At 39.2% G+C, this 13,380-nt stretch overlaps 1 protein-coding gene across 1 annotated transcript in view; it reads right to left on the reverse strand.

Annotated features, from left to right (window-relative positions):
* Nucleotides 1-581: 581 nt before the first annotated feature.
* LOC110945082 (DNA mismatch repair protein MSH7-like) overlaps nt 582-13,380 on the reverse strand; it is a 30,535-nt gene continuing 17,736 nt past the window's right edge. Inside the window, exon 6 of the mRNA XM_022186719.2 lies at nt 582-832. Within this exon, the coding sequence (XP_022042411.1) occupies nt 830-832 (3 nt within the window). The 3' untranslated portion in view covers nt 582-829. The remainder of the gene's footprint in view (nt 833-13,380) is intronic.

A 13,380-nucleotide genomic window follows, 5' to 3' on the forward strand; every position in this document is an offset into this window, starting at 1 on the left:
GCGTCCCCTGTTGCCGCTGCTTGCGGCTCCCGTGGTTGCCGGAAAACGGCTTTGCCCTTGGTACAAGCTGCTGAAGTTGATTCTTGTAGATTTAAACAAAATAAAATAACAATAATATGTGGGAAAAAGGGGGTTTAGCTGGTCATCATCAAGCGAAGGATTTTTTGAACAAAGATGAGAGATGGTGGTTGGTTTGAGTTCTCATTTGGGTTTCTCAATTTACAGATGATTTTTGAACAAAGATGAAAGATGGTGGTAAATGAGAGATGAAAGAGGAGAGAGGAGAGATATATATATAAAGAGTCAGTGGTTTAAATGAAGAGAGAGGAAAGATTTGACATTTTGGATAAATGACCAACATACCCTTTATGTTGGCACAATCTAATTGGTTGAGAGTGGTTCTCGCGGTTCTTACAACTGGAGGTAGTTTTCATTTTAGCGGCTCCCTATATATATATATATATATATATATATATATATATATATACTAGTCACTTACCCGCGCGATGCGGCGGGAGTGGCAATTTACAATAGTATAATTGTTTACCGTTAGTTTATCCGTCGTCTCGTGATATATTGTATAGTACTTAAGTTAGTTTTCTTATTCGTGATATGATGGCACTGGTTTTTCTGTTAGTTTATCGATTCTTTGGTGATCTTCTACAAGAAGAGTACAAAACAAGGAAGTAGATGTAATTAAAAACAAGAAGAGTTCAAAATAGTCAAGTAGCTGGACAAAACAATAAAAACAAAATGTGGGGAGTCTCTTGTATCTCTTCCTGTTTTACCAATACATCCGTTCGCTTATGACTTTCTTGCATCTTCTCCTCTACTGTACCAGATTTCAACACATAAAAAAAATGTTAGACACTTACAGGTGATTTAAAATAGTAATTAAAAGGTAATTTCTGGAAGCAAATAAGACACAACATCTACTAACTTACCTTCTTTTTGATAAGGATGCGATTAATTAATCACGCAACACTTCCTGGTAGACAACATTTGATGTGTAAACTCCGCGTTGTTTGAATTCTTTGGCGAGATGTACCAACACCTTCGTACTTTGTCTTGAAATCCCTCTTGACAACGCGACATAAAGTTGTCCATGTGAAAATACAGAATCCGGTAGATAAATACCAACGTTCGGAATTGTTTGACCTTGAGCTTTATTAATCGTCATGGAAAAGCTAAGTCGAATTGGAAATTGTTTTCTTTTCAGCTTGAATGGGAACATGTCATCTTCAGAAAGGGTTAGAGGGATTCTTGGCAAAAAAACTCTTTTTCCGGCATGTTGACCAACTGCAATTTCCGCATCAATAACATTTCGCATGAAACCCTTACATATCAACCGCGTGCCATTACACAGGCCATGTGATGGATCGATATTACGTAACAATATTATTGGGCATCCAATTTTTAAACGAAGCTTATGAGGCGCCAAACCACTAATATTTAGCGAGTTTAAGAACTCGACCGGATAGAAGTTACGCTGATCGTCTTCAGCTTCATCAAAACTGTAATAAACTTTTTCCTCCCCTTGAAAAATTTCAATCATTTGATTATTAATCTCGTCAACACTCTCATTTTTAGTGGACAATATTGCTCTAGAGATTATATAATCTGAAGAATATACATTATCTTCAATTGATGGAAAGATGGCATGGATCAATTCTTTTATAGCGTTTTCTCTGTCGTTGCACTGAATTGTCATGTCATCAGGTATGCGAATATAGTTTCCTTCGATTGGTTCTTCAGTTCCATCGCCGACTCTTAAAAGAAATTTAGAAAACCATGGATCTTTCAGCGCTCTCATATTTATGGTCAACCGCATCTTCTTAGTCAAAGACCAAAGAGGTGACATTCGTACGCTGGAGTCTACAATCTGTGCTCGAGTGCCACGTTTAATAACCGGCAACACCTGTCTGAAGTCACCTCCCATAACCATTATCTTCCCACCAAATGGGAGACTAACGCCTATAATGTCTTGGAATGTACGATCGACTGCCTCTATCGCCTGTCGTTTAGCCATCGACGCTTCATCCCATATGATTACTTTGGCAGACCGAATCAGTTTAGCGGCCCCACTCTGTTTTTTGATATTGCACATTGAATTATTTTCAAGATTAAGAGGAATCTGGAATCTTGAGTGAGCCGTTCTACCTCCTGGCATATTATTAGCCGCTGCAACTGATGAAGCTGTTGCGAGAGCAATAAGACCACGTGACCGAATTTCAGCAAGCAAGGCAATGTACAAAAATGTTTTTCCAGTTCCACCTGGGCCATCAATAAAGAACACGCCTGGAAGATCATTATCAACATGCATCATGATCTCATCAAACACGTTTTTTTGGTCCGGATTAAGTGAATCTTTGGCACTGAAGTGTTCAGGTTCCAAAACAATTCCATACTCTTCTTGTAACTCACGACAACCTGCATCTTGTAAGTTAACATCGTCTGTTATCTTAGGAAGGTCGAATTCATTGATATTTTTACCCATGGATTGTAGCAAGACACTAATTTCAGTAAGAACCATATTTTGAACTCGTTCTATACTTTGACAGTGTAACCGATGATCTTCAGACAGTGATTCAAAATGGTCATTCCATAACTTTCGAATATCTCCAGGTTGGCAAAAAATCATTATGGTCGCAAATAACCTTCGAAGAGCATTGGGAAACTGAAACGTAGAGGCTTCTTCGAGACATTGTGATAGATATTCATCGTCTTCTATTAAGCCTAACTCAAGAGCTGCTTTTCGAAATGTCTCACACCGTTGACCATTAACTGTGCAAAGATGTTCAAAAGAAGTAGGCCCTCTGACATTTGACAAAAGTAGGCGTAAGTAGTACCTTTCTCCTTCGGCTGGATTAGCGGAAACGATACGACCTCTTTGTTTTTTACCACCACGAGGATTCCAACGGCGTGTGCTTCCATTCCACGTAAAGTGTTTTGGAAAATCTTTATACAAATATACCCTTGCTGTTTCATCGATTCTATTTCTCTCAAAAAATGCTGTTAGCATGGTTCTCTTATCTCTTTCCCTATCAACAATATTAGACATTAAGTCATCATCTCTAAATCTAACCATCTGATTATTTGGGAGATGAAGCTGTAAGGCTAAAACAGAAGGAGAGATTTGAGAAAGAGAGAAGGAAAAAATGCGCCACATAGCCTCTGGGGGCGATATGTAGCGTGCATCTTGAAAGCTCTTTATCTCATTAACAACAACCCCTGGCTCACTTTGATCAACTTGAATAACCTGTTTGTCATGTCCTTTATAAACATATTTAAAAAGATATTTCACAGATTTTATACTTGAGCAAACTTCAACATTGATGTGGCAGTTAAACATCATCAAAAGCCTTGGGTTATATGGGACCACCCATCTATTATCAAGTGTTTTTCCTCGTACATCCACTTCAATCCCGGTGTCTCTCCTTCGATACAACGGATACGCATCTTCTCCTTGTGTTGTCTGTTCATTAAATTGTCTAGGATAATGAAAACGACAAATTTTAGGATCACCCTGCATACAAGGACTGCTTAATCGTAAATTGCCGCAAGGACCGTGAATCATGTGCTTGACAACCATCTCATGCAATTTGGGATGTCTTTGTTTGTTAGGAATTTCAGCACACACAACCTTATCATAATGGTCGGCGTTATTGATCTTGTGTTGCGGGTATATGATAAGGAGAAAATGTGCGTGCGGCAAACCACGCTTTTGAAATTCAATGACATAAACGTATGACTTAACTTCCCCAAGGATATGTTTCTTGAAGAGTTGTTCCTTAAGATCTTCTAATTTACCCCGGAACACTCTTGAAACAAGGTCTGGACGATCTTGTGCAGTTTGACCAACATGTAAATTATCACATATCTCAGGCCACTTAGGATTACACGTCATTGTAAGGAATATATCAGGCTTGCCGTCGTCTTGAACTAAAGTCATCGCATCTAGAAACCGACGTCGCATGTCGCGAGGCCCTCCGATGAAAGATGCAGGCAACACAATTCTTTTCCCGACTCTGTTTGCATGAACCTCACCAGCATTGACGCAATCCACAAGACCTTGGTACAAATCGGCACGTATCTTAGCCTGGTTTCTCTCACAAAATTGTAAGCGTGATGTCTCAATTTTTATGTAAACATCTACCACAAACTGTTGTAGCAGTCTACCACCGAACAGAAGCACGTTTTCGGTAGATCGAATCTGGAACTTGTAACAGTAGTACTCTCGCATAGCCACGGTTGTTCTACCACTTCGTGTGTTAGACTCTGAACGATGAAGATGTTTTAAAAACAAACTATTAATAAAAATAAGACGCATTACGGTATTTTTATGATCTTCACTTAAAAAGGATAATAAATTGTTGGTACCTTCCATTTCTCCTTCGATGTTGTCATTGTTGCGAACATCATTTATTGATACTCCGTGACGTGGTATGTTTGCATGCCAACCCGACTCACCATTAGGAAAAAATAGAGGATACGACAATGGATCGTAACAACTGAAGTACGGCTGAATAGTTTGGCTATATTCAGACCTACCATACACAACAATACTTCGTTTATACGAAGTGATATTGTCATTACCTTCAACCCAAATACCAGCAACCTATATAATCGTGAACTATAAGTAAGTAAAATAAGCAATACTATTAAATAATTGTAATTAATATAAACTATTTTATATACCTCCGATGTCGTTGGTCGGTTGTACACCCTTTGGTCAAGTTCAACCGAAGCATTCAAAGTGACTCTATAGTTGTCCAGAGGTCCTAGTTCTGCAAGTCTTCTAAATGTATCGACATATGGGTTTGCAGAAAGAACGCGTGTCAAAATTTGAGTAATACGACGATCAAGATTTGGCCATTGGAGTCTGAGATCTAACTGGGCATCAGGATCATAAAAATACAACTGCAGGTACCTAGGGGTTCCATCCCTCGGAACTAATTGGTCGATTTTGTGATATATTCCTCTATGTGCACGAAAAGTATATACACCGTCTCTCATATTGTTCAATGTATCATCCAACGTCACTCCCATTGAGGCAAAAGAAAAATTGGTGTTATAAGCACGAATGTTTTGCCTAAAAATATTTCCAATTTCATCTTGCGATGTGAAAAGTCGATGCAATTCCTCTGGAATTTCTGAATTTGCTAACACAGTTTTCCCACTCATACAACAAAAGGTATCAAATTCAAATTGAAAACGTTTTGCTCCACAATCAGGACATGCACCACGTTCTTTTAAAACACGATGTTCCCTAGGTAAACGATCGTAAACAAAGTTATATGGATCATCTTCTACATTCTCATTTTGGAAGGAAGGTTGATCAACTACTTCAGAAAGTTGAGGTAAAAGTGTACGTGGTTGAATTCGAACACCTAAAAAAATCGTTGTCTTAAGTAATGAAGGTTATTAAAGATATCAAATTCAATAAAGAAATCAATGTTAAACAAATAGAAACCTCGTGATGTTCTGGTAATGACTTCATCAATTACATTGGGGAATGTGGTTGTCGGCGTAACATCATTAGTCGGGGTTGATGTAATTTGACTACCGTTTGAAATATGCATTCCATTGTACTCCTTACGTTTCACGGTAGAAATACTTGACGCGTTCATGTTTGTCATTTGGGTAAATTGAGTAATATTAGTCTGTAAACTTCTTAACGGTGTCCTTTCTGCTGATCTATTACTCATTAAAGATAGTGATGAAGCACTTTGGGAGACCTCACTACTCCCAAATTTTGGGACTTTGTTATTTTCTTTGCGTGCATCATAATATCTTTTGTTATACCCTTTTCGTTTTCAGCTCTAGTAGATGAACGAGAGCTAGAAGCTTGATTAAGATGGTTTGGTTGTCCATTAGTCATTGTAAATTGTTAAAGTGTCAAATACCTTGCAAATTAAATAAAAGATAGTTATAGATGATGAAATTCTGAAATTATTACAAGAATAGTACACGACACTTAAACAAAATAACATGATTACCAGAAATAGAAAACCAAAATTCTTAAAACATCGAATACATAATGATAACATTAAGTGAAAGCCAAACTAAATACTTGGTGAAACAACGGTCTCCACAAACACCGCACCCTTATAACCACGAAACCAAGTAACTGGATAAAGAATTTCGAAGGGCTTCGTATCCATTTCAATAGTAAAAAGCTTCCCTAATTTAGTCATCACAAACCAATTACCATTCGTCACGTAATGTGTTATATCGCCCCACAATGACAATGATATTGGGGGGATCGGAGGACACGATAAGACCTTAATCCAGTAATCCTCTTTTAGCGTCCACAGGTCAATTGTTATCTCAAACCAGCCAGTCGTAGCAAACATGTGAAGCTCATTTTTTACATTCACTAAAACACCTTGAACAAATCCCGTAGATGGAACAGGTGGAAAGCTTATCTCCTTGAACTGCTCTGAATTAATATCAAAACAAATCACCACATTTGTACCTCCAACCCAACATTCGCAAAGAGTGAAATACATAGTACCACCACAAAATGTGCCTGGTGACCAATAGAAATTGGGGCTAAGGTACTCTTGTCTTGTTAAGAAAGGAATATTTCTCCAAAAGTTTAATTCCCTAGAATAAACATAGCTTTCATATACACCACACCTACGCTTGATATGCAAGACCTTGTAATCATCGGCATCATCAGCATACAAACCAACGGCATCAAGATTATTTATATAGATTCCAAGAGAATCAGGTGTTGACAAACGCTTGAAAGCAGTAGTTGTTGGATTCCAAAGAAGCAACTCGTTTGTATGATTCAAGCAAACACACAACAATCCATTCAAATGTGAAAGTATTGACACATCATTATTTTGGAGGTCGAATGGTAATGTAATTATTGACCTTGGCCCATAATCATAGGATTGAAAGATGATCGGATGAACAGAGAATGTTAGGTCGTCAATTAAGAGAACTCTCTGGTTAGATGAAACTAATGAGCGAGAACAATGTACCCTTATGAAATCTCGAGTTGACAGCAACGCATACCATTCCTTGCAAACACTCCTAGAACGTCATACGACCTTCGCTGGCACCCTCGTTAATATCTCAAATATTGTTTCAATAGGAAGGTCAGCCATGGTGATACCTTCGTTTAAGATAAATAATTACTTTTTAGTTGTCCAACCTATCTAGATTATAGTTTGGTGAAAAATAGGTGTAACCATTACTTTTTAATCAAGTAATATAACATACTTGTTATAACATAATATAATATTAAACAAACTAAAGTATACTTCTACAAGTAGGAAAGAAACATAAAGGCAGTTAACCAAATGAAAATCACAAAACACCATCATAGATTTTAATGTTCAACAACTAAAGATATAAAAACACCCAATCTTTCTATCATGAACAGGGACTTAAGTATAGATCCATAATTTAAATATCTCGTGCCTCGAGCATATCTGGGTCGTACGTAATCCTACTCAGTTCTGTAGACTTCAAAATATTAACTGAAAAAACAAATAAAATACAACTTTTATTAAATTACATGACCCATTAAATGTAACTAATTTTTTAGAAAGTTGATGTTTAAAGCATAACGTACTATCCGGTAGGTGAACCAACTTGACACGTGATACGTATATGATAGACTTTTGTTGCACCGCTTGAATGGTACATATAACATCGGAAGGCTTCAGGAAGGACAAAAACATTTGTATTGTATGACCACTGTACACAACAATTTTGGGGGAAGTTCTTTTAAAATTAGTTTTTTGTTACATACGATGTAATTATTATGTCTCTAATATGTTAATAATAACTTACGTCTTATCTCGAAGAGAAAGTTCGAAACAACAACGATCCCGTTTACCTTCTACTATCCTCCCAACCACATCTACAATGAAATCAACCAAATTGTATACACCATATCTAATATCTAAATATATAAACTTTTATATGTTTAATCAAAAAATAAAGAATGGGATTTTATATGTACCAACAATAAATTTTTTAGGTCTTCTGTCATGCTTCAATTTTTTAATGGAAGGCACCAACGGATATATACAAGCACCTCTTGGAATCGTAAGCTCCAGTGATAAAAGCTTCGTATATTCATTGATGACGATTTTTTTCTCCGAACAGACTAAGAGGTAATTATGGTACTTTGGGTACTCATGATAGTGGAGATTCTCAATTTGGAAATGATTCAACAAAAAAAAGCCACCCATCAATGTAGCGTCATTATACAGGTGTATCAAATGTTGTGGAACGATCGCAACAATTTTTTGTCTCTAAAAAAAGAACACATTTAGTGGTGAAAAAACATTCACACGTATAACATATATAGCAAATAAAAATAATGTTCTTACGTTTTGATCAAGAAAAATAATCACTAATCTCTTTCCCTCGACGTCATGCCAAATAAGCTCGACCATAACAAAGGTTAGATTATACCATGCTCTATCATTTCTCAATGATGAAAATTCGTCGACCGTACAATGACCAGACATATCCTATTAATGTTCAATGTTAGTCAAAGAAAAAATAAAAATTACATATATTTAAATTTATATCTGTTTGATTTTTAAGGTCAACTAGATAAGAGAGGGAGCCAGCTAAAATTAAAGTAATACATGATTAAAATTTAAATAACCTTAAAATAAAAAAGTTATATTAATACATAATTAAAACCGAAACATCTACATAAATAAAATTCAAACTAATACAAAACAAAAATACATTGAAATAAAAATAACTAACACATAATAGAAACATTTAGTAAATCACATTAAATATTACTAAAACACAAAACACCGAATCATAGGAGAATCAATCATTATCATCGTCGTTTCGGTGGATGCATTCTTCAATAACGTTTTTTTAGGGTTCCCAATTCATTTCTTCATCCAAGGGTGGTTCGTATTCCGCTCCAGGATCGGTTTCGTACCCTTCAGCCCAATTCGGTACTCCTTGTGTTTGATGGGGGTTTTCCACTTGACGGGGGTTTGAAGATGGTGGATGGTTTGGCACTGTAGGAGTGTTTGCCAATGGACGATAATGCCCCTCCCCAATACGTAGTGCCCCAAATTGTAGTTGAGCAAAGGTATAGTCATACGCCCAAATCAACTCTTCATCCGTCCAAGTATTTGGATCATTATCTTGAGGAATTGTGACAGGAGTTGGGTTTGTGACGGGAGGTGGGTTTGTGACGGGGGGTGGGTTTGTTACGGAAGGTGGGGTTGTCTCTGGAGAAGGGTTTGATCGTCCATGACTTGAAGGCCCTTGTGGTTCAACTGGAATTGGATAACCACCACCCATACCTCTCAATTGATATGTGTTTGGAATGAATTGTAAACTGAAAAATATAATTTTGATTGGATATAAAGATCAGTTTTTAAGCAAATAAAATTAGTTTAAATACAATTTTATTGGATACAAAGTTATGATATTCTGAAAAAATAAATTATTGACATCGATTGTAGCCGGTTTGTGACAACTCGTACTTTACCGTCTCGTACATTACGTGTAACCATTGAACTAATGTGAATTATGTGATTAAGTTGTGTGATCGAATGTTATGTGCTATATAATTTCATAAGAATGTGTATGTTACTACTTGAACCGAATGCCCAACCGAACACAAACCCACTCGGTCCATTTAGTGGACTCGAGACCATGAGAAAACCCATGTGGGGTTTCGGCCCACATCCCTTGTACGCATATATATACACATGCACATTATAGGGTTTTAGTTTTTTTACAACCTTTGCAACCACACACACAAGCTCTCTCTCTCTCTCGAATCGGAACCAAGAACCGCCGAACACCTATTCAAGCTTTTGGATTCGGAATCCTTCTCCCCTTGTTTCGGTTAGTATCAAGTTAATGAATTCGTGCTTACATGATCTTGCTAGAATTCGAATTTGCATGATAGTAATCTAGGGTTGCTTGATGTACGTTTGATTTACAAGTTTGATAGTGTTTAAACGATTCTTGAATGCATATCGGGTATGATGTTGTTAACCGGCTAGATACTTGTGATCATTGGATATATAGATGTATGATGGATCGGCTGAATTGATTGTGCTTGTAACCGGCCATGTGTGTATGTGACTTAATCGGATTAATTGATTTATCTTGGCTATATGGTTGTATAAATTGCTATGATTTCTGCTCTTATGTAAAGACGTGTTCATATATGTTTCGGTTAGGGTTCTTGTTAAGAACATGTGAATTATGCTAGTTTGATCGGATACTGATCATGATAGAAACTGTTAATTGATATGGTCAAACTTGGAAACTGATAATGTGAATTGATTTGCATAAATGCATATAACTAAATTGCATGAAATCAGGAAAAACTGTTACACACGGTTGCGACTCAGATTGCGAGTCGGAACCCCACTCGAGACCACAAACAGCGCAAGCCGAGACAACGGTTGCGAGTCCAGTTGCGACTCGTAACCAGACCGTGATGAGTCGAGATCATCAGTTGCGACTCGCAACCTCCTGTTGCGACTCGTAATCTCCGGCTGTGACTCGTAACCGGGCCATGATGAACCGAAACCACCTGTTGCGACTCGTAACCACCGGTTGCGACTCGAGATCGTTGGTTGCGACTCGAGACCTTCTTTGCACGTACACTGTTTTGGGCCTACGCTGTCACGGGCCCAATCTTATGACTGTTATGTTATTGGACTTGTTACATAGTTGCTAATTGGACTGCTTATGTTAATTGGGCTGACTACTTGGACTCGTTACTAGATATGAACTGCTAATACGTTTATGTGAATTGCCATGATCATACTTGATACCATACGTGATACAAACATGCTACATACGAACCTAACTTGCATAGTAACCATGATAGGACGTGGTTGATTCCTTACTTGTATACTTGAGCATTATACTGTCTGCCGAGCAAACCCAGGTGAGTTCACACTCCTACTAAGGCATGGGATTCCCGGGTCGTGGGAATGGGATAAAGGTTACAATTGACTAAGAACGTACATATGCTTTCCTAGACTATCACCTACCATGATCCTCGGATGTCAGGACGGTTCCGTAGGTTAGGATAACACCTACGTGGTCATATGCCAATTACTGCCTCGGATGTCAGGCACGCACGTAAAACCTACGTGTACGCATTACTTCTATCCTCGGTACAAAGGATACGTACGTGAAACCCACGTACACCCCCGCGTCTCCTATCCTCGGTTATGAAGGATACGTACGTAAGACCTACGTACACCCCATACGCGCTATTGTTCTCGGAAGAAGAACAGGGATGATACGAGTAGTTAATACGAATAGTCTAGTGGTCACATAACATGGGAAGCCCCCACCTATATAACTTACTATCGGCCCAGTAGTGCCACCCGTTACTTACTGTTACGCACTTACTTACTGTGAACTCGCTCAACTAGTTTGTTGATCATTCTGTTACATGCCTTGCAGATTGTTAGGTACATTGGAGCTTGCACAAAGAGGAGCTGGTCGTTGTGGACAAGGATCGTATTACTTTGATTAGACACTTATGACATTTCAGTATTTTAACTTGGGTTTATACCAATGCTTCCGCTACTTAAACAATGCTTGGTTTTGAAACATCGATTATGTCGTGATGAACTACTTTAATGACTTTTATAATTATTAAATGCTATGTTTGATATGATTGATGGCTTGCTCCTGGTCACGTCACGCTCCCAAGCGGTGGTACTCCGCGTGTGGATTTTGGGGGTGTGACAGATTGGTATCAGAGCCATTGGTTATAGAGAACTTGGTTTTAATATGGGAAAACGTTTTTTTTATTAAAATCGGACTATAACCAGAACAGTGCTCTCAACGATCCACAACGACGCTTCGCTCCACGTGCAAGACTCGACATCTTAGGTAATAAGGTTCATGTTTATTGCCTGTTTGCTAGAATTACTTAGAACTTTGCTCGTGGTATGCTTAGACTACAATGCTCACTATTTGCTATTGCTTAAGAACCCTTACGTGCTTACGCTTTTCTGTCATCGCACTATTCGCGAACTTTTCTCACCTATTTCGCCTTTGACATGAAGATTAATGGCTGGAAGAATTAACATGACACAAGCCCAGTTAGAGGCTCTTGTTCAAGCCCAAGTTGCTGCGGCAGTTGCAGCAGCTCAAGCAGGTAGTATATCCTGCAGTATAGGCACACTAGGACCCCTAGATCCTACATTCACTCTTGTATTTAACTTCGTCCTATTCGTACACAATAGGTCAACACGCGCAGCAGCCTGTCTGCACTTTCAAGAACTTCATGGACTGTCGTCCAAACTCTTTCAGCGGCACAGAAGGAGCGGTTGGACTCCTCCACTGGTTCGAGAAGCTAGAATCAGTATTCGAGATGTGCGAGTGCCCTGAGGCTCGCAAGGTCAAGTTTGCTACTGGCACCTTGGAAGGGATCGCGCTAACCTGGTGGAACGCGCAGGTGCAGATTCTTGGGTTGGCAGCTGCTAACGCCACCCCATGGAACGATTTTAAGGAACTCATCAAGCGTGAGTATTGCACGCGTGAAGATATTCACAAGCTGGAAGACGAGCTATATAATCTGAAAATGGTTGGGTCAGAGATCGAAGCGTATACTAAACGGTCGAACGAGCTGGCTGTTCTGTGTCCAACTATGGTGGACCCTCCATACAAGCGCATTGAGTTGTACCTCAAGGGATTGGCGCCAGAGATTCAGAGCCACGTGACGTCGGCTAACCTCGAAAACATCCAGGAGATCCAACGCCTCGCTCATCGCATCACCGATCAGGCAGTGGAACAGAATAAACTGCCTAAGCGTGTCAGCGCTACTACTACAGTCACTTCTTCAGCTACTCCCGTTACCCTCAGTGACAACAAGAGGAAATGGGAGGGGGATTCAAGCAAAGCATCAGTTTCGGTTCAGTCCCAGAATCAGCAGCGAAAGACTGACAACTATCAAAGCCCTAACCAGCAGTCGTCAGGTAACCACAGGCAGGGTGGATATCGCGGAAATCTTCCAAAGTGCAACAACTGCAACAAACACCACAACGGTCAGTGTAACAAGGGTCGTTGTCAAAGATGCCTCAAGATGGGTCACGAGGCCAAAGACTGTAGAAGCCTTCGTCCTGCGAACCAGAATCAGCAGCAGCCTCACGCTCAGCCCAACCAACAACAGGGCAACAAGGGGTGCTACAATTGTGGTGCTGAAGGCCACATCAAGAGACACTGCCCACAGCTCAACAGGAATCACAACAACAACAACAACCAGGGCAATGGCAACAACAACAATGGGGGAAACAACAACGGCAACGAGGCAAGGGGCCGTGCATTCGTACTAGGTCGTGGCGACGCAGTGAACGATCCCAACGTTGTTATGGGTAAGTTTCTCCTCGA

This window comes from Helianthus annuus, chromosome 6, assembly GCF_002127325.2.
Source record: "Helianthus annuus cultivar XRQ/B chromosome 6, HanXRQr2.0-SUNRISE, whole genome shotgun sequence".
NCBI classification, from domain to species: domain Eukaryota; kingdom Viridiplantae; phylum Streptophyta; class Magnoliopsida; order Asterales; family Asteraceae; genus Helianthus; species Helianthus annuus.